Source organism: Cordyceps javanica, chromosome 7, assembly GCF_051103115.1.
Source record: "Cordyceps javanica chromosome 7, complete sequence".
In the NCBI taxonomy this organism is placed as follows: Eukaryota; Fungi; Ascomycota; class Sordariomycetes; order Hypocreales; family Cordycipitaceae; genus Cordyceps; species Cordyceps javanica.
The window spans coordinates 131,875-152,731 of NC_139301.1; the positions used below are offsets into that span (position 1 = coordinate 131,875).

The window sequence follows — 20,857 nt, forward strand, 5'->3', positions numbered from 1 at the left end:
AACTGGGAGACGTCGTCGTTGTCGGCAAGGCTGGTGGTTGTTGTTCGGTGATTTGGGGCCGAGACTTTCCACAAATCCCGCCAACGGAACCAGTTGGTCCCTTTTTTTTCTATTTCCTATTTTCCTCTTTTTCTTTTTTTTAATTGAGTCGGAGACTCTCTCGCAAGAAAAATAACGATGAGCATGACGAATCCGCCCTCGGGGCCCGGTTCGGGCAGCGCCGGCGTTGGTAATAGCGCGCGAACGCATCAGTCCCTCAAGCGTGGCGTACAGGCAGCTTTTGACGGTACGTATCTCGACTGTATTCCCTTGGTCTAAATATTTTTTTGCCCCCTCGCCTTTGGCGCGCCCTTTGATAGCCTATTTCTGTCCCCCCCCGCGGGAACAGCTCGCCCCGGAAACCGCATCCTGGTCCATGGTTTCTGGATGACCTTCTTTTTTTCCGCGGCCCCTGTTTATCTGGGAAAGGTGAGCGGAACAAGCTGAGTCAGGAAATCTTGTTTCTTTTTTTCATTTTGACAAGTGTCAATGTCATTCGCAGCTAGGAGAATATCTCGTCCTCGTGAGCCGAGCTATATAGCTGCCTCGTGAGTGGTTGTCTCACGGCCCCTCCTTAGGCGCTCATAATCCCCTGCCTATTTCCACATCTATCTTATCACGTTGCCGTTTTTTTCGGTTGGCCGTGCCGGTGTCTGGGATTTTGTGTCATCCGTCTCGTCAGGCAAAGGGCAGAGGCGAGGCCTTCTCTACTTTGACATCACTGCGTCACGGGCCGCCATATCATCGCATCATATCTGAGAAGCTCTGGACAAGCTCCCGAGCAGCTTCCCATGCCTTTGAGATTGCGGCCCACCACCGAGAACGAATCCTATCAGCATCAACCCCAGCCCCCATATCCCCGGCAGCAGCAGCCTAGCGGTGCCCAGTGGAATCCGTCGACTGCTGCTCCGGCCATGTCGTTCGCCCCGTCGTCCCTTTCCTGGGGCTCGTCATTTCTAGCACCAACATCCACCCATCGCAGCCAGAATCATGCTTACAAACGGACTGCAGAAGGCCTCGGCCGCTCAGGAGGATATCAGCCCAAAGTCCGGGTCACGGAGCGATATCGAATTGTTGGGTTCATTAGCAGTGGTACCTATGGCCGTGTCTACAAGGCGGTCAACCGCGCCAACATCACTACGAGCACAAACGGCACGCCGGTGCCCATGGGCCATGAGGTGGCCATCAAAAAGTTCAAGCCCGACAAGGAAGGTGAACAGGTTAGCTACACGGGCATCTCCCAAAGCGCCATTCGAGAAATGAGCCTCTGTAGCGAGCTGAACCACGCCAATGTCATTCGCCTGATCGAAATCATCCTTGAAGACAAGTGCATCTTCATGGTGTTTGACTACGCCGAACACGATCTGCTGCAGATTATCCACCACCACACGCAACAGCCACGCCACCCGATCCCACCGGCTACGGTCAAGAGCATCATGTTTCAGCTCCTCAACGGCTGTCACTACCTGCACACCAACTGGGTGCTGCATCGTGACCTGAAACCCGCCAACATCATGGTCAGCTCGTCGGGTGCCGTCAAGATTGGCGACTTGGGCCTGGCGCGGCGGTTCGACAAGCCGCTCCACTCCCTCTTCAGCGGCGACAAGGTAGTCGTGACAATATGGTACCGCGCGCCTGAGCTGATCCTGGGTTCGTACCACTATACGCCGGCCATTGACATGTGGGCCATTGGCTGCATCTTTGCGGAGCTGCTCTCTCTGCGGCCCATCTTCAAGGGTGAGGAGGCCAAGATGGACAGCAAGAAGACGGTGCCTTTTCAGCGAAACCAGATGATGAAGATTATGGAGATTATGGGGGCACCGACCAAGGACAAGTGGCCGCTGCTGGCCACGATGCCCGAGTACGGGCAGCTGACGGCGCTGCAGGCCAGCATGGCGGCGCACCACGGCCGGCACTCGCACGGGGCGCCGCTGTCGTCCAACCTGGAGAAGTGGTACCACAACACCATCTCCAACGCGCCGAGCAGCACAAACACGTCATCGGGGGCCTCGACGTCGCTCAGTTCACTCGGCCAGGAAGGCTACCGGCTCCTCTCGGGTCTCCTCGAGTACGACCCCGTCAAGCGGCTCACGGCCGCGCAGGCCCTCCAGCTGCCCTTTTTCAGCACCGGGGACAAGGTGACGGCCAATGCCTTTGAGGGGCTCACGGTCGACTACCCGCACCGCCGCGTCAGCCAGGACGACAACGACATTCGCACGAGTAGCTTGCCGGGCACTAAGCGTAGCGGACTCGGCGGCGGCGGCGGCGGCGACGATTCGTTGCTACGGCCGTCGAAGCGCGTCAAGGACTAATTTTGTTCTTTCGAGAATACGGATGTGCTAGGTCAAGGGGATTGATTGTACAAGAGAGTGGACGAGACAGGGGAAAGAAAGAGAAGCAGAGGAGGTGGGTAGGCGTGCGGTGTTTGCTGAGCTGTCTGTATTTCTTTTGGGCTTGTTCATTACCAACTATTGACTTTAATTCCGGGGATAAGGAGGATGGATGGATGGCGTGCAAGGGCGTTTCTTCCTTTCTTTTTTTTGTTTTTCATCTTGAAGGACAATGATTCGTATGCGCTCCTGATACAACCATGGGAGGGAGGTGGGCGTTGGCGTCGATTTATACATGTTGCTCCTCAGCAAGGGGAAAGGGAGAGGGGGACGGGAGCGGTAGTATTCTGTCTTTCTCTCTTTCTTTTTTTTCTTTCTTTTTTTCTTTTCAAAAACAGCGACAACCTGGAATTAGACTAGACTTGTAGATGTACAGACTACACAATGGCCATTTGTAATAGCGCATTTCTATTTGTCCTCAAGAGTATTTGATTGAATGTGCAGTTGAGGCACTATGCAGTTGAGGTGTACAGTGGAAAGTGTACCTGTCGCATATACTGACTGATGTAATGACGAGAATCAAGGCAAAGCGAGCTCGAGAGCAAAGAAACAAGGGCTGTAATGATGGTGAATGTAATAAAAAAAGTAATAAATGTATATATAAAAAGAAGAAGAAGAAGAAAAACAAAAACGAAAAAAAAAAAGACTGTACAGAATACATGAGCCCGATATTACAACGTGGGGACGACGACTGTCGGCCTGCCCGCGGATACACTGTCGTCACCCCGTTCTCCTCTTCGTTGACTCCCCCCTCCGTTCTTCTCCTTGCTTGAAATTAGTTGTCGTATTACAATGGTATGAACAGGTGTTTTCTTCCTTTTTGCGGACAGGTCATAAGAGACAAAAAAAAAAAAAACTTTGACGCGGTGGTTGGTTGGTTGGGGTACATGGTACATGGTGATTTGGAATCTCGCCCGTCCAATCGCCCCTTGTTGTCCAATCTATGCGCTGAACCCAGCACTCATCATCATCATCTCTGCATGACCTGCAGAGTGTGCGGGTGGCGAAACGTCTTGCGAAGCAATGAGAGCTTCCTTCCTTTCTGTTGCTTTCTCTTCTTCTGGGCTGCGCAGTGGCCTCGCCGTCTGTATATGTTGGGAACTACTGATTCTTTTGGCCAGAACTTGGCGTTGCCGTCCTCCATGGGGCCAGTACGTGCGAGTTGATGATTGGCGTGTGAAATATTGAAGAGTATCGTAGCACACAGAAGAAAAAAGAAAGGCAGTGGTGGCTGTCGGTGTCGGCCATTACTTTTTGACGGGGGCAGGGGGAGCCTTGACATTGTTGGAGAGCCAGGCAAGACCCTCGAGCAGGCCCTCGCCGGTTGTGGCGCAACTCGGGACAACGTACCAGACCTTGTCCTTGAGTTTGGAGAGCTGGAGAGCCTCGGTGACCTCCTGGGGTTTCATGGCTAGAGCGTACGAGTTAGTAGCGGCTTGCGGTTGGGGGTTCCGGATTGCAGATTGGCGTTAGCGGGCATGGCGCACCTTCTTTCAGATCCTGCTTGTTGGCAAAGACAAGGAGCAGACTATCCTTCATCTCACGGTCGTTGATGATGCGGTGTAGCTCTTGCCGCGCCTCTTCTATACGTGCACGATCGGACGAGTCAATGACAAAGATGAGACCCTGGGTGCCTGTATTGACAAGAAAGTTAGCGAGAGGTGAGCCGCAGGGTGCGCGCAAGGCACAAGAGAAACGGCCGGCGAGGAAGTTCAAACAAAGAGTAACTTACCGCTAAAGTAATGACGCCAAAGAGGGCGAATCTTGTCCTGACCGCCAACGTCCCAGACGTTGAACTTGACATTCTTGTAGGTGACGGTCTCGACGTTGAAGCCGACCGTGGGAATGGTGGTGACGTCCTGGCCGAGCTTGAGCTTGTAGAGGATGGTGGTCTTGCCAGCGGCGTCGAGACCGAGCATGAGGAGGCGCATTTCCTTGGATCCGAAGATCTTGCCCATAACCTTGGAGATTTGACCACCCATGACTGCGGATTGGTGCGCAAAGGCGAAGCGCGGCTTGCGACTCGGGGTCGGATAGAGGACACCGAGATGGCTTTGTTTTGCAGTGAGTTGTATTGTAGCTCGTCGCGATAGGGATCCTTGCTTGATTCTGCGCAAAATGACGGGCGTTAGCAACGGCGGGATGGAAAAGTAATATGTAGGAACGGTTGTGCAGCGATAACAAGGAGGGCGGGTGGAAATGGGGTTGAAGGGGGAGGGAGGGAACGGGCAGTGCGCACAAACGTTTCTCGATGCGACAATGGTCTACAGGAAAAAAAGCCAAGAGCTTGTAAGCGACCGAGGTAAAGAGAGACGCGAAGCGGAAGCGGGCAAGCAAGTAGCGAGGGGCAGGTGAATAGGGTAAATGTAGCGAGACAGTTGACGGGAAACGGGGGGGGTTGTCTGGCTTGGGAAGTTGGAGATGGTCGCGCGGCGCGTGTGACTTGGCGTCGTGGCGCACTTGGGCAGGGTACAAGAGAAGGGAAGATGTCAGGGGCAGCGAGGCGACAAGAGCAATGACGCATACGTACCAGGGGGTTTTGAAAAATAAAATAAGCGACAATGACGGGTGTGTGATGCGTGATGAATTTGATGAGCGCGTGAAAGGAATTGTATGCAGGAATAAGGGAAAAAAAGAAAAAAATTGGGAAACGGGTCGGGAGATGAGCAAAAAGGAAATGACGAAATTGGAACCCTGGGCTCTGGGCCTCCAACTACCTTAGGTACCGGGCAGGCAGGCAGGCAGCTTCTGGGGAGAAGGGAGGGGCAAGGGGGAGGGGGGGATACGATGGTCCGTATAAGGCGGCAGTGGGTTGAAATGGGTTGAAATGGGTTAAGATGGGCTAAAATGGGTTGAAAAATGGAGAGAGCCAGAGGGACAAGGGGGGAGTTTGCACTTGGTATCGGCCTGTGGCTACGGATTACTGACAGATTGACAGATTACAGTGTAACAGGTTAGTTAGTTAGCTAGCACCACTGGATGCAGGTACCGGTAATGAGATGTTGGTGGACACGAGACACGAGACACGCTTCAAAGAGGGGGGAAGAGGGGAGTGGTGGTGGTGGCCTGTCGGGATAGGTAGGCAATGAAAAGGAAGAAATCAATACACACTCGGTGCTCGGACACTTCATCTTCACTCGACATGTTTCGAAATTGTCAATTTAGAATTTTTTTTAAGGGTCCAAATTAGAGCAACAAGAAAAGGATGACGATTATCTGTTGCGTCCCCATGGGTTCAGTCATGCTGGGCCGCTGCTCAGGGGCTCGTCAACGTCGCAGAACTGATGGACGGACACACACACACCGACACACGGACCAGACAGGCAGGTTTCCAACCAGAGTTGAGAGAGACGGATCTCGTAGAAATTATGGGACAGAAATCAAGTAGTTACCTGACGGGCAGTCGGGCAGGCAGGCAGGCAGGCACCGACGCTGAAGCCACTGAGGCCACTGAAGCCATCAAGCCATCAAGCCACTATAAATAATTCAACCTTGTTAGATCGCGCCCCGCTCCCGTCAGGCACAATCTCAACACGATCAGGTTCAGCATGGACAAGAATACGGCCATGTTCATGCAGATAGATAAATATATCTATATATGTATATAAATAGATACAAATATATGCATATCCATCTATTTACATATACACATGTGCGCAATTTCCTCTTCCATTCCTCTCGCTTACCTTCCGCCACCTTCCGCCACATTTCGCTATAGCAATCTTCTCTTCCTGCCGTTCCCTTCTCTGCTTTCTTCCTTGTCAACGTCTCTTCTTCATCTCACGTACTTCCCAACTCACGCCCCAAAGTGCAGCTTGTCCATGCGCTGGTAGTAGCTCGCGTCGCTCTCGCCCTTGATCCGCAGCGTGTCGACGGCCTTTGTGCACCGGTCGCCCGCGCAGAGGCCAATGTGGTCGACGTGCCCGACCTCGCACTCGTTGTCGACGCGCCCGTGGTGGCACTTGCCGCACAGGTTATGCGACTGGCGCGTGCAGTCGCCGTCCGAGTGGCACCCGTACTGCGAGCAGTGCGCCGACCGCTGCTCCGTCAGAGACCGGCCCTTGGCGGAACCCTCGCCGGAACCGGAACCGGCCCCGTACGTCACCTCCCAGTCGCCCGCCGCCTCGTGCACCGGCAGCGCCAGCGACGGGTTGCCCCTGTTGAGCGCCGTCGCGAACAGCACCCGCGCGTACGCCGGGTTGAAGTCGAACAGCGTCTCGTTGGTCGACGCGTCCCGCACCGACGCCGTCGCCGCCGACGAGTCCACGGCAATGTACGTGCCGGGGCGCGGCGCCGCCGCCCACTCGATCTGGTCCTTGATGTGCTGCGCCGTCTCGGCGTCGAAGCGCGTGTCCAGGTAGTACAGCTTGTTGGGCCCCGACACCGCCACGTACGGCGTCTGCGGCGCCACGATCTGCGGTCCGTCCGCCGTGCTGTAGAACTGCGGAGAGGCCCCTTCCTTGGACTCGTGGAAGCTCGGCGTCGCCTGGCACAGGGCGGCGAGGCTCAGAAAAGCAGGGGTGAGGAGTACAGCGTACATTGTGTATGGTAATGTAAAAAAAAAGTTTGGTCTGGAGTAGCTTTTGTTTGACTGGCTCTTGTGTAGAGGTCTGCTGAGGAGTCAACATCTCGGGAGGCGAAGCAGACATCTGACGGCTTTTTATACTCAACATCTGGTCTCGTGCAATCAGTATGATCGACTTGGTAGGATTTGCAACGCGGCCGAGACCAGAGACTCCTCGACTGTCGCATCTAACCAAGTAAAGAAACCGCCGTACACTGGCACTGCGAGGTGCCGATATCACGTCTCGGCTGCTGCCAAAAGAAGACCATATTTTCAAAAGATAAACGAACCAAGCAGGCGGCTGTTAATATGAGAGAACCGGTTCTAGATGCTCTCCCCCACCCAAACCGTACGAGGAAGAATGGGCAAACGAGGCGGCAGGCTGTCATGAACACCAGCACTTCTCCAGGTTTCCATGTTGATTCTGACAGACAAAAGCAGCAAAGTTTTATCAAGATCAGCACCCGTTCGGAGTGCTCGCGCCAACGGTACCAGATGTGCAGGAATTGGCATACAGAGCGGCCGGATGTTCTCAAGACAAGCTCTTCTCCGAGCAGTTCTGCCCTCCGGCACCAGACGAAGCCAGAATTGCCAACCAAGACTCGGACAAACGGCAGCCCGTGATGATGCTGCGCCGCAATGCAATATCCTGTCAAATTAAACCCTCTGCGCGATATATCATTGTCCAATCAGTCTCATCGTAAACATGGCCATTGATGCTTACTGTCGCCCCGGCCCTACTAGACGAGAAGCAAGGAAACTGCCGAGCTTTCCGGCATCGCCATCATTCGCAACTGCCGAATACTTTCAGCGTTCATTCGTCAGGACGCGTCAAGTTGGCCGATAAAGGATGCATGATCAGGCTATCGAGTGAGCCTTTGCACGCTGACACGGAGCCCTCGGCCAGCTAGAGGCACGCCGATCCTGCGGAGGGTGCGAGAACCCCTCACGATTGTCCGCTATGAGACGAATGTCTCTTTATTCCTTGCAAGAATTACGCTGCAGAGTCCGAGGCCAATTGACCGAAAATTGGGAGATATTCTCGGGGCAACAAAGACGATCAGCATTTTTAATCAGCTTTTGAAACCATGTACACCATCATGTAGACGCAACTTCTTCATCGAGCGGCCTTGTCTGAAACTGCCCACTGCCACGTATTGATCGACCAATGTCGGCGTATAAAATCGCAAGTGCCAAGCTCCGCGGGTGATCGGCTCGAGATGGCGTTGCGGCATCGCCCGGCCTCCTCCACCCACCCATGTCAGCGTTCGTTCATCGTCATGCACCCCGGCCCTCGTAATCGCAATGCCAAGTGAGAGAGGGGTTGGAGATGATCACGACAAATGACTCGCGATGATCATCAAAGTCAATCCTTTTCATATATTTTCATTTGAGAATTAAACGAAACCGGAACATGGAAGATGACTTTCATCATTCTACTATCTGTTTTCAGGCGAGAGCAAAAGGCTGCTATACTCATATAATGCAGTAATATTATTGTTTTTTTTAATAAAGTTTTTCGTATATGCCCCTAGAAGAAAATCGAAATGGTTGATATCAATGTCAGCTACCAGTATTCATGTTTTCGCAGTTAGGACAAAAGGCAGTGTCTGTTTGTTTATGATATGACTGGAATGACTAACTAATAAAATCAGTCCCTTTTTCAGCCCTGAAAGAGGGTCATCTGCCTCGCTGTTGTCGAAACGGCTATCGCGGCATCCCCCCCTCCCCCTCCCGCCCACAGAATCGCAGCCTTGTTTGCGCATGTACGTTCAGAATGTTGGGCTGGTGCCAACCAACCGGTCAGACCACGGACAAGCAACTTTTGTCCTGGGCGACCTGCAAAACTATCATCCGAGAAACAAAGAATTGGAAGGGGGGAAAAAACAGGTCCATCGTTACGTGATGCCTCTCTGCCAAACCTGCCAATCGATCCCCTTTGGGAACCTACCGCCGTTCCCCAAGGACGAATACCGCGCCGGGCTCAGCGGCTTGGAGCATGTGCACCCCTTCTCCCGGAGAGGAGGTACGGCGGCCCAAGATGTGCCCACCACGCGCGTGCGGCATCATGCCAGCCTGGAGGGCCTCGGAAGAGCCGCCGCAGATGGCTGCGAGCTCTGCGTCCTGATCAGGGCGCAGGCAGACGCCTTGCTGGCGGAGCTGGAGACCCCCAAAGCCAAGGAAGGGCGGTACTCGCCGCCAGACTTTGACATGTGGCTCACGCAGCGATGCGATGGCGGCCAAGGCTTCTGGGTCTGGTCGGCGCCGACGTTCAACAGCCGAGCGGCGGTCCTCCCCGTGGCGGCATTCGCCTTTGTCGTGTCCGAAGGTGCGTCTGTATACTCTGTCTGAAAAAAGACGTTCCATCTTGGGCGCCGTCTTAATAGTGTGTCAAGATCACCCTCTTGCTGGTACAATCCGCGGCCGTCCGGTGGCCCCAAACATTGACCCTCTAGGGCTACGGCCGTTGATCAGGTGGAACGAGGAGTGCGATCAGCATCCCCAGTGGTACGGCGGCAACGGTCCCATGCCCAGCCGACTCATAGACCTGAAGAGCTCTTCATCCGAGAACTGCGTGGAGATTATCGAGCCAGCCGCCGAAGCACGCCATCAGTACGCTGCCCTCAGCTATGACTCCGAGTCCGCCACCGTCAGTCGCTGGGAGAATAGGGTCCTTGCTGCAGGCGAGCAGGTAGACGTGGATGTTTTACCAAAAATGTTTCAAGACGCCATATCCGTCACCCGCACCTTGGGAATTCGACATCTCTTCATCGACGCGCTCTGCGTTCCGAACCACGTTCAAGAGTGGGCAAGGGATTCTGAGCAGTTCGCCTCCGCCTACAAAAGCTCGCATCTGACGCTGTCCGCTACGGGATCCGAAGCCGCGTCAGACGGTCTCTTTCCTCCACGGCCTGCGAGAGCCCTTGCCCGAGTCCCGTACCCGACACCGGACGATGCTGCTGCGGGGGGAACCGTGTCGGTCTGCGCCGTGCCGCTCGCCAAGGAGACGAACCGCGACTTTTACGTGGACATGGCAACACAGCCGCTGTCCAGGGGCGTATGGTCCTTCCAGGAGCGTGTGCTGTCGCGCAGGACGGTCCACTTTGCCTCTGACCAAATGTACTTTGAGTGCATGCACTTCTTCGCGTCCGAGGACGGGCTGCGGGTGCCGCTTTGCTACCACTCCGCGGCCGAGGCGCCGCCCGCGGGGACAGAGTACTTTCGGAAGCGGGCGGAGCAGGACACGCCGTCGTCGCGGTGGTTTGCCATGCTGTTCGACTACGGACCGCGCCAGTCGCGCGGCGACGGCGGCGCCGGCGCCGGCGGCGGCAAGCTGGCCGCTCTCGCCAACGTGGCGCGAGCGTACCGGCGCATCAACAATAACGACGACTACGTGGCCGGACACTGGAAGGACTCTCTCCTGGAGTCGCTGTGCTGGCAGGCGCTGTCGGAAGCCCGGCCGTCGGGGCAGACGGGCGCGCCGTCGTGGTCCTGGGCCTCCATCGACGGGATCCCGGCCACGGGCTTCACCTACAGCACGGCCGACCACTTTCCGGCCACCGTGCTCGGGACGCGCGTGATGACGGCGGCGGCAGCGGCGCCGCTGCTGCTGCCGCTACCGGACGCTCCGTCCCCATCCGTCCCGTACTGTTACGGCGACGTGACGGCGGCCGAGATCACGCTCGAGGCGCCGCTCGTCGCGCTCACGCTGGTCGAGAAGCCCGGCTTTGGCGAGGACGGCCACATGTTTCTGCGGGCGGCGGCCCGCGACGACGACGACGACGACGACCGTGGCATGTATGCTGCGTTTGACACCATCGACCGGCGGTTCTCGCAGTCCGCCGCGGCCGTGCGGCGCATGCCGCTCTTCGCCATGCCCCTGGCCTGCACGCGCCGGCAGCGATGCGAGGCCGGCTCCTGCCACTTTGGGCTGACGCTCCGCATGCTTCTCGTCACGCCGGCAGAGACCGGCGGCGGCGGCGGTAGTGGTGGTGTTGACAGGATGAGGCGCGTCGGGTACGTCGTGTCGGCTCCGGAGCGGTTCGAGTACGAGAGGCTAGGTTCGCGCCAAACTGTCGTCTTGGTGTAGGGCGGCGCACGCGGACGGGCTTATTCGAGGACATGCCATGGTACTTTTCGGGCTGGATCATGTTTTTGCTGTTCGGGGCGGTCGGATCGTACCGCGACACTAAAGGACAAACAAGCATTAAACAATACCTGACATATATTCATCGCCGACTTCTTCCTTTCACACGCACCGGCGCTTGTACACGTCGGGCGAGTAGCTAATTATCCTTGAGACAGACCCTGTAGCATCGTCATTCCATCATCACTCGTATGCTCCTGCGCCCTCTTCCAGCTCAACGGCCCTTCAAGTAGACGCAGTACCATCAAACAGACGCAGAACATCCTCCAACCTTGCCACGCTCAACCCGGTTTCCTCACCACCACCACCACCACCACCACCACCACCACCACTACCGCCGCCGCCATCCTCCGCATAGTGGACCGCCAGCATGCCCGCCCTCCGCGCCGGGAGCACGTCCCTCTCGTAGCTGTCGCCGACAAAGAGGACCTCGTTCCCCGGCACGCCCAGGTGCTGCAGCACCCTCTCAAACAGCCCGTCGACCTTGCTGACCCCGAACGCGTTGCTCGTCGCCAGGACGTCCACAAGAGGCTCGGGCTCAGGCTCGGGCTCGGACTCAGCCGCCGCCGCCGCCGCCGCCGCCGCCGCTGGTGGTGGTGGTGGTGTCATCAGGCCAAGCCGGCGCAGCGTCCACTCCTGCCCGTCCTGCGGTCCCTCCGTCACCACCACGATCCTCTTGCCCCTGGCCCGGAGCGCGGCCAGCAGCTCCAGCGCGCCCGGCTTGCGCTGCAGGGACCTCTCGAGCGTGGCGCCGTACCGCGCCACGACGCGCGTCGTCATTTCCGTGACCTCGTCCGGGTCGTCGTCGCCGCGCACCAGCGAGAGGCCTTCGAGGACGGACGCGAACCGCTCCCTGCGATAGTCCTCGGAGCGGCGGCCGTCGGAAAAGGCGGCGGCCGTCTTGGATCGGAGGACCCGGGCGTAGCAGGCCTGCAGCGCGTCCATGTCGGCCCCGTACTGCTCGGATATGAGCCGCAGCGCGTCCGTCGCGGCCGCGGCCGAGGCGCGCCGGAACTCGTGCAGCGTGTCGTCGAGGTCGAACCCGACCCAAGTGACTTTGGCCAGTGCGGCGCTTAGTGTCTGCTTCTCATCCATTATTTCACGCCGAGTTTCTGCGTCGTCACTGACCGAGTAGAAAGTTGGGTGCAAGTACACTCACTGATCATCACTTTGGTTCTGTGACTCACTGTGGATCGGGCGACTGAGCACAGGTTCCAGATGCGCCATTTGAGCCCCTCAATCACGCCTTGAACTCATACGTCATATTGCAAAAAAAGACTTGTATTCAGTTATTCCCCTACGCCTATACCATTTAACCATACCTGGGTAGTGTTACCATAACGCCGTCTAAGCATTTCCAAGCCAACCGATCCAACCAAGTCGCCCTTCACCCCGGGCGCGTAGCTCTGCCAGGCGCACCATCTACGCTCGATACTCAATCACAAATCGTCGCTCAACCTGCTGCAGAGTCGTCGAGTCATTTTCTCCTTCAAACTTGAGATTCACCTTGCCAGCGCCATCCATGCTGTGCACCTCCGCCTTATAAAACGTCGTAGTGTTTGGGTAGAGGGCCAGCACAACCTGGCCCTTCTTCCAGTCCTCCAGCGTGCTGGCCTGGCTGTCTGGTGTAATGGCAATCATGTTGCTCGCACTCGTCCTGTACTCTTTTTGTTTGCTGTGGTCGTCCGGCTCAATGTCAAGGACCTTGTAGCGGCGATTTTTCCCGTCACCAATGACCTGCGCAACCTCGCCCATGATCCAATCGACCACGCCCTCGGTCGAGCCGGCCTTGGACTTGAAGGCTACGGCGTCACCCTTGGAGAAGACGACCTTGGACTTGTTGGCCGAGCCCGGCGGCTCGACGCTCTCTGCTTTGGGTGGTATGCTGTCTCGTTCTCGATCACGGTCGCGGTCGCGGTCGCGGTCGCGGTCGCGGTCCTTGTTTCTCTCGCTGTGTTTTCTCGAGCCGCCAATCGGGCTTGGAACGGGTGAGTCGCCGGCCGCGTCAAAGTCGTACAGAGAGGAGCTCGGCGCGCTGTCCCTGGCGGCTCTTTTGCTTGGGCCTGCGGCCGCGGCCTCTGCTTGCTCCTTGGCGACCACGACGGCGCGGAGGATCTTGAGCTGCTCCGTCACGTTCTTGAGGGCTGTGATGTTGGCCTCGGAGAATTTGACACCGGACCGGCAGAGATTCTCCATCCTCTTAAGAGACTCGTTAGGAATCTTGTTGGAGTCCATGGCGCCCACCTGCTTGTCCATGCCGACGAGCTCCTTCAAGCTGTCATTCTCAGCATTGATGCCATTAACAATCTCGGCCAATTGGCCTTTGCACGAGTCCCAGATTTGTGCTTCTTCGCCGTGGGAGCTGCCATTGTTGCGGCTCGAACCGCGTCCGCTGCGGTTTCGTTGTGACATGTCGTTTCGTGCCCCTGGCGGATTTTGTTGGTAGTATGGTCCTAAATTTTCTTTCAAGTGATTGATTTCGTTGTTGCCGCGCTGGTTTCGCCTGTTAGCCATTACTATGAGTACTCTGCAAAGAGAGGTTTTCGAGCGACGAAAGAAAGATGAAGAAAAAAAAACACTTCTAGATAAGCTCAAAGTATAATAGTTGCAGCCGTTGGTAGCAAAAAGCAACGATTCGCCCAAAAAAAAAAAAAAACTGAGGTGGTCTTGTCTCACGAAATGCGCAAACAACCCCTGACAGAGGGGCGCAAACCAGATTTAGAATCTCGAACGGTCTCAACTTACATTGAAGGCACCTGCCACTCGAATGTCGTATTTCGCGGTCGGTCAACGCGTGTCGAGTCCTCTGCGACGGGTGCCTGCCTGCCCTGGGTACGCACGCGTTGTGGTGCGACGAGGCCGCGGGTGCGACTCGCGAAAGGCTGACGGCGGATTCTGGAATACGACAGGGTCAACGGTCTAGTCCATGCAGTGCCTCCCGATGGCCAGAGAGACGCAGTGGACGAGGCTGTCGCGCGCGGAAGAGGGATGTTGGAGCGACGAGTGCGCGGCACGGGGCGCGGGAGATGGTGGTGGAGCGAAGGCTGGGCTTTTATTCGATTTATAGCTTTCGCGGCAGTGTGGGCGCAGTGAGACTTGTTAATAAGGTTTGGCTGGACTGTTTTTGTGGTGTGCTCGAGTGGCTGTTTCGGCTGCTTGCTTTGCCTGATGGTTGGTGTGTGTGGGTGGGTTGGATTGACTGGTTGACTGGGTTGACTGGGCTGGCTTTGGCTTCATTTGCGACACTGACGTAAGGTGTTTGGCCCGGCCATCACGACAAGTCGGAGTGGGGTGCTCGTGGTCACCATTCTTTTCAAAAAAAAAAAAAGAAAAAAAGAAAAAAAGCCAAGTTGGAATTGTTAGCGTGTTGAACATGTATTAATTACCACTTGAAATTTCCCAGCTCGAGAAAGAGGTTGGAGGGGCTTCTCGGGCCGCACTGCAAGGCTGTTGTCTTGAATCCCTGCAATATACCGAGTACCAGACCAGGGACTCTCAGCCAGACGAACCGACAGGGAATTTTCGAACCATCATTGCATTTGTTCATCACCTTTTCTGGCCTTGTGATCGCTCAACAGTGGCCAAGTAGGTCACGCTGATAGGCCCAAGAAAATAAAGATTTCAAGTTTACAATTTTTTGGAACTTTATTTATAAACATAATATTATATGTGTATTATATACTTAGGTCATAATCATCTCTTAGTTGCCGTTTGTTAGACTCTAGGTCAAAAGTGACTAGTAGCGCGTCAATACTGACGGGCCTCGATTCTCTGACCATGTCAACAGTCAATATGCGGTCAGAAGTAGCGAACAGATGGCTAATTCTCGCAGTCTAGTAGAAACAAAAGCTATCCTAAGTTGCTAACCATCACGTGCCAGCAGCCACGATTGGCTTCGCACATGTCACACCTTGGCAGCTAAGAAAGTATATTATACAAGTAGAAACTTCTCCATCGTCACTTTCTGGTGCCCACCAAAGAAACACACCGCGAGCTATCACCGCCGTTACTGTAAATCTACCATAGATACCGACAGCATCTACTCCGGTTTACTGTCAACGCCATCGGGCTAGTAGTCAGATGTGACTGTGGTCGTACCGATATCAACGTGGCCGTACTGATACCGACCTGGCCATTACCATCACTACCATCAGGACAGACGCCACTCATCCCTGGATCCACGTCACCTTCCTCTATGAGTGCCACCAGCAATGATCCTGTCAATGCAGTCGATCAAGTCACAAGGTGGGGCCCGCTTCCCCAAAGATGTTTGCCGCTATTATCCGACGGCTTTGATAACCGAAAGGCTGGCGGAGAACCATTATGCACAATACAAGACGGCGGATTCCCCATTGAGAGACGATTCGCCGACTGCGACGTAACAGTCCGCGGTGCAGGGCAACATCATTTCCGGGAGAACATAGCTATAAGAGCAGTGACGCTGATAGCTACTATAAATTGCTGCGTCCTCGACTTGTTGACTGAACTACTTTACGAACCTCCGGTCAACTGCTCGTGAGGGCAATTCTGACTAGCCTTGGGTCCTTTTACTCTGCAATTAATACATTCAATTGTCATTGTCGCATTTGTATTCACGCTGTCATCTTCGCATTGGAAATTGAATAGCCACTCACTCACCGTCCACATGGCTCACCAATCCAAACTTGGCGGCCTGCTAAAGGTCGCACAATTGGCCACCTACATCTCTCTTGCCTGTGCCACTGCATCCTTCCCTACATACCAGCTAGCTAGCTCCAAGAAATTCAACACCGCGCTCGGCGCCGACATTGCAGCATCGTCGTTTGTGGGAGTGGATGGCAACTTCCACTTCATCACGTCCCTGGCTTCCTATGCCGCCTACGATGACGGCTCTTCATTCACCAAAACCTTTACCGGAGATGACTTTGGCGAGCTTGCGAATAGTTTCAGCTCGGAAACGCCGAGGAAGAACTATGACTCGTACTGGAATAAGCCCGGGTCAATGTGCTACCAGCTAGACAAGCGGGCTACCAACCCGATGCCGTCTCTCTACCAAGACGACCACTGCGATATCGTCGGCGTCTGGATCGATCCGGAATCAAAGGATTGGCTGGGCATCGTCAACGATGAATATCAGTTCAATCCTTGGCTACCCACCGGGCAAGACCAAAACAGTAGAATACACACGGGCAGGCACAACAACCGCGTCATGCTGGCCAAGTCTTTGGACCAAGGAACGTCCTGGGAGATTGTCGATCAGATCTGCACCGATCGCCTACAGCCCAATCAGACCGTCACCGAGGCTCTGTTCCCCAACACGACATTCAGTTATGGCCTATCCGGCACACGACTCTACATCGATTACATTCACGGCTACGCATACGCCTTGTACAACAGCCAGGTTCGAGAAAAGAAGAGCTTTGCGACTATAGCCACGGTCAATCATCTGGCCCGCGCCCCGCTACGGGATGGACTGGCCCCTTCGACGTGGCGAAAGTACTACAACGGTCGGTGGGATCAGCCAGGCATCGGTGGGATCGACGGTACCGTCGGCGACTCTTTGGGGCTGCAGCTCATCTACATCCCCGACTCTGACCATGTTGCTTTCGAGGGCACCGGCGCCGACGGCAAAGCTGTCAAGTATCAGGCAACCCCATTCGCCCGTGGAGGCAACTTTACATTTTTCGACGGGACTGGGGTCGAGTATAGTGTCGATACAGCAGCGAAAACTATTCGGATCGCGGACAGCGGCAAGCCAGTTCCGGTGGTATCATACCTTGACCCCGCACTGAATCGCACCATCACCATCGGCCAAGGTGCTTCGAATGTTGTTGTCAATTCAACCGACAGGTACGGGGTCTCAGCTTCGTACGCGCCTGTGAACAATCACTACATCTTCAGAGACACTGTGACCGGTCGTCTATACGTGCCAACTCGCACACTTCTAGAGGCCGCATTTACCTACAACGTCTATTCGGGAAAGTACAGATCGGTCAGCTACGACAATTACGTGTATGAGAATGACGACTTGGGAAAGCCTGACAACTGGGTGCCTGTCGGCCAGCAACCTGAAGAGGTTGGGCGTCATCTTGCCTATACATCTGTCATTGATACCGGCAGTCTCACAAACCAGAATGTTGGTTCGATAACCTATTCCGTCATTTCAGATCTGCACGCAACGATAGATACCATCTCGCAAGTGCCCCATAACGCAAACCAGAGCTCTTACAGTGTGTATCGCGCCCCCAAGGATAGCAGTGGAAACGTCATCGAATCCGACGTGGAATACAACATCACCGTCGGAACCTCGGCCTTGGATCTTGGATCCGGCAACCGATGGTATCTGGAGCCCATCCAGGATACGCACAATGCACAGTACAGAAGTGGATTTTATCGCCTGCGTCACACGGCCACATCAAACGGAACGAGCCAATACCTCCAAGTTCTCGGCGCTACTCCCGCCCAATCGCGCAAGCTCGGAGCGACCGTTGCGCTCGGCCCTCCGCAGAAGCTGTACGACGCGGATGGCCGAAACGGCTATGGCTCTCCTGGCGGCAGTGATCAATGGTACATTCTACCATTTGGCAGTAACAGCAACCGGCCTTTGGACTCGTCTTCGTCTCAAAGCGACGTCGACAAGGCGCAGAGGACCTCGTTACTGGACGTCGCTGGAGCCAAATTGGTCAATCGAAACAGCGGTCTTGTCTTGGGTGTCCGCAATGGCAACTTTGAGCTCGCTTTCAACTCCTTTGCGCAAAACGAAGAGTTCAAGTTCAATGTCCAGAAGAATTGAGTCCAGTGCATATGCCAGAGTGGAGGGAATCAAGCCGACGCAACGCCAATAGGTGAAATGCCATGTTAGATTCGGCAGAAATAGGGATCAGAGTCTCGTCGTCACAGCCTTTTGAGATAGCCATCAATTAACCACACTAAGACGCCATTCGATGCATACTGATTGACAACTTACGTGAGATGAGAAAGTAATCAAGGAGAAGAGCAAGCATCTCCACATACTCAATGGTACTTGAGTACATTCGTGAAAATCCGTCAAAGTGTAGGAAAAGCAAGGGCAGGATTTGCTCATCATATGGATACGCTCGCGTCATTATACTCGCTTAAAATTCTATGGAAATTTCAAAGTTTCAACATGGCTCGTGGCAGAAAGGGCTTGCGTGAAACACTGGAGAAGGACCATGGCGCGACTTTGCGCTGGACACAATTCTTGCCCCAAGTTCCGTGTCCAGCCCCAAAATATCAGATGGACATTCCATTTTCTTTGGCTTATACCCTCCATTATTAACAGGGGACCGGCGTACCAGCCTGTAAAAGTTACAGTGCCTTGTCAATGACTTTGATGTTCCCAATTTCGCCAACAAATCCCGACCCAATGCTCGCGAGCGGTGCCTCGAATGCCATCGGGGCCCAGACAAACCTCTGACCCCATATGCCCAAGACGGTGAGAAACTCCATCCTCCCGCCGCCGCCGCCGCCGCCCGACACGCTGAGAAATGTCCTCTCATCTTTCCGGCTGACGTTGACGTCTGTCCAGGTGTCGAGAGGCAAGGTGTAGTTGAGGGTGTAAAAGTTGCCGCCGCTGATCATTGTCAGGTTCGCGTGGTCAAACGACAGCGTCGAGTCCGGGCCGTCAAAGAGCTTCCCCTGGTGACGCCGCGGCCTGACCGAGAAGCTCAGCGTGAAGTCGCGCCCCTTGCTGCCCAGCGGTGTCTCGATCCAGCAGTCGCCGGAGAACTGCATGGAGCCGTTTGTGGCCTGGCAGCCGCGGCCTCTGATCTCGCCGTGGTAGTCGTTGCCGGAGTAGTCTTGCACCTGGTTCTGGCCGTCCGCGGACGCCGGGAATCGGTAGTCCAGGATGGTGCCCGTCCTGGATCGGACTCTGCGTTCCAGGTTCTGGCCGGGGACCGAAGCCTGCAGGCGTCCCACGACCTCGTCGTACTGCGCCTCCGTCAGGTTGCCGCCCCATTGCTTGTCCGCCATGGCCGGCAGCGCGTCGCGGAACGCGTGAAACGCTTCCAGGACGGTCGTGCCGTTGGGGCCCCAGTCGTTCCAGAGGCAGACGAGATGCCCGTGCACGTTGGGGTCGCTGCGCGGCGCATTGTTGGCGGCGTTTTTGACGTCGAAGATGTTGGGCGAGAACTGACGACGGTCTGGGCTGCCGGTAAAGGCCTTGGATTTGGACAGGGGCGGCATGTAGGTCGCCGACCACTTGTTGACAATGTAGAAATAGTTGTACGCGTTCAAGACTCGGTAGCCGTTCTTGATATAGTCCCAGTAGGCGTTGTCATCGTAGTTTGCCCAGTGCTGTTGCATCACATTCTTCGACACGTTGGATCCCTGAGACGGCGTAAAAGTGCCCCAAATTCGCACCTTCTTGCCAGACTCGCTGAGGATGTGCTCGGCCATCTCGTTGACAAACCGGGCGTAGTCACGGATATGGTTCTTGTCGTATTCGTCGGCACCAATGTGCACCGTCTTCGAATGAAACCAAGGCAGGAGCGTGGACCAGATCATTTTCACGGCTGGTATTGTCTCGGGGTGGGAAATGTTGAGCATGCTCAGATCCTTGAGCCCCAGCTGGGGCTTCCACTTGACAATGGCGAGCGCATGTCCCGGCGCCTCGATCTCGGGTATAATCGTCACGCCTCTGGCAGCGCAGGCCCGCTGCATGTCGTCCAAGTCTTGCCTCGAGTACGATTCGTTCTTCAAGGGACTCAGCCCCGCCAGTGCCGGATCGTCGGACCAGGGGCGAAACGCGCTGTACAGGCTCATGGTTCGTTCCCTCGAGTAGCGTTGAGGGTAGTTGTTTAAATTGTCGCTCATGTGAAGCTGTAGTGTGTTTTGCTTAAAGAAGGACAAGTAAGAACACAGCTCCTCAATGAACCCTGGAGGATAGAAATGCCTGCCCGCATCAAGCTAATAGGGCTGTTAGTACCGCCTACTGGAAGTGCGACTGTCAAAGCGACGTACCATCAACCCGCGATTCGCCCATCCCGGAGAATCGATCGCGATTCCGTAGCTCAGCTGTTTCTCATTCAGCACTGCCAGCTGAAGCACAGAACGGGTCCCCCACCACGCCCCCAGGGGGCTCGCGCCAGAAATAGTCACAGACTCGCCAATCTCGAGCTGGTAGCCCTCGGACGTGGCTCGTCCGGCAGCGTCCGAGAACTTGGCCGTGTCATTGCTCAGCGTGATGAAAACAGACCCTTTGATGGCAGCTTCGCCGCTCTTCACCGGAACCTGCAAGCCGAGGACGGCCTCGAGGTCCTGCTGAAAAGTATGAGCAAACTCTGCCAGTGTCGGTGGCACCAGTGTCTGGCCCTCGGAATCCGTCGCGTTCGCGTAGCGAGGGTCCAGCAAGATGGAGTTGAGGTTCTGAAGAGAGAAGACGCCGGCAGAGGCTTTGAGGGGGATCTCAGGCACAGCCGCAATCGCGTGTACTTGAATACTGTTAGCATCATCTGAGATTCAGAACATGTTGGCAATGCCTGTCTTACCTGGAATCAAGAGCGCTGCGCCCACAAAAGTCTCGCCAAACCACTTCATGTCTTCACGTCGAGCGGTTTTTTCGCGTCGGCGCAAGGTGTGTCGTAACAGTGTAGAAGAATCTACATTTACATCATGGCTCTGCAATTATGTCATGGCCACTCCCATGTCTTTGCCATGGGTTATTTGAATATCCGTCGCTCGCAGTACTGTAACGTTGCAGTACCCCATGTAAGC

At 55.4% G+C, this 20,857-nt stretch overlaps 8 protein-coding genes across 8 annotated transcripts; 3 read left to right on the top strand and 5 right to left on the bottom strand.

The window, feature by feature from the left end:
- Positions 1 to 830: 830 nt before the first annotated feature.
- Positions 831 to 2,351, top strand: V2A60_009560 (kinase-like domain-containing protein; the record flags this gene model as incomplete). The annotated part of the gene is made up of 1 exon (XM_083260825.1): positions 831 to 2,351. One exon carries the CDS (start codon positions 831 to 833, stop codon positions 2,349 to 2,351), a length of 1,521 nt encoding a protein of 506 aa, XP_083116951.1.
- Positions 2,352 to 3,676: 1,325 nt separating this feature from the next.
- On the bottom strand, positions 3,677 to 4,411 carry V2A60_009561 (ADP-ribosylation factor family-domain-containing protein; the record flags this gene model as incomplete). The annotated part of the gene is made up of 3 exons (XM_083260826.1): positions 3,677 to 3,840; positions 3,917 to 4,063; positions 4,162 to 4,411. The coding sequence occupies 3 exons, from the start codon at positions 4,409 to 4,411 to the stop codon at positions 3,677 to 3,679; spliced, it is 561 nt and encodes a 186-aa protein (XP_083116952.1).
- Positions 4,412 to 6,225: 1,814 nt separating this feature from the next.
- V2A60_009562 (uncharacterized protein) lies at positions 6,226 to 6,969 on the bottom strand (the record flags this gene model as incomplete). Its single annotated transcript, XM_083260827.1, has 1 exon — positions 6,226 to 6,969. The coding sequence occupies one exon, from the start codon at positions 6,967 to 6,969 to the stop codon at positions 6,226 to 6,228; it is 744 nt and encodes a 247-aa protein (XP_083116953.1).
- Positions 6,970 to 8,898: 1,929 nt separating this feature from the next.
- On the top strand, positions 8,899 to 11,083 carry V2A60_009563 (uncharacterized protein; the record flags this gene model as incomplete). The annotated part of the gene is made up of 2 exons (XM_083260828.1): positions 8,899 to 9,322; positions 9,390 to 11,083. The coding sequence occupies 2 exons, from the start codon at positions 8,899 to 8,901 to the stop codon at positions 11,081 to 11,083; spliced, it is 2,118 nt and encodes a 705-aa protein (XP_083116954.1).
- A 282-nt stretch (positions 11,084 to 11,365) lies between these two features.
- V2A60_009564 (HAD family hydrolase) lies at positions 11,366 to 12,235 on the bottom strand (the record flags this gene model as incomplete). Its single annotated transcript, XM_083260829.1, has 1 exon — positions 11,366 to 12,235. The coding sequence occupies one exon, from the start codon at positions 12,233 to 12,235 to the stop codon at positions 11,366 to 11,368; it is 870 nt and encodes a 289-aa protein (XP_083116955.1).
- Positions 12,236 to 12,562: 327 nt separating this feature from the next.
- On the bottom strand, positions 12,563 to 13,552 carry V2A60_009565 (SGF29 tudor-like domain-containing protein; the record flags this gene model as incomplete). The annotated part of the gene is made up of 1 exon (XM_083260830.1): positions 12,563 to 13,552. One exon carries the CDS (start codon positions 13,550 to 13,552, stop codon positions 12,563 to 12,565), a length of 990 nt encoding a protein of 329 aa, XP_083116956.1.
- A 2,233-nt stretch (positions 13,553 to 15,785) lies between these two features.
- Positions 15,786 to 17,912, top strand: V2A60_009566 (uncharacterized protein; the record flags this gene model as incomplete). The annotated part of the gene is made up of 1 exon (XM_083260831.1): positions 15,786 to 17,912. The coding sequence occupies one exon, from the start codon at positions 15,786 to 15,788 to the stop codon at positions 17,910 to 17,912; it is 2,127 nt and encodes a 708-aa protein (XP_083116957.1).
- Positions 17,913 to 18,448: 536 nt separating this feature from the next.
- Positions 18,449 to 20,680, bottom strand: V2A60_009567 (uncharacterized protein; the record flags this gene model as incomplete). The annotated part of the gene is made up of 3 exons (XM_083260832.1): positions 18,449 to 20,050; positions 20,105 to 20,574; positions 20,632 to 20,680. The coding sequence occupies 3 exons, from the start codon at positions 20,678 to 20,680 to the stop codon at positions 18,449 to 18,451; spliced, it is 2,121 nt and encodes a 706-aa protein (XP_083116958.1).
- Between the last annotated feature and the right edge of the window lie 177 nt (positions 20,681 to 20,857).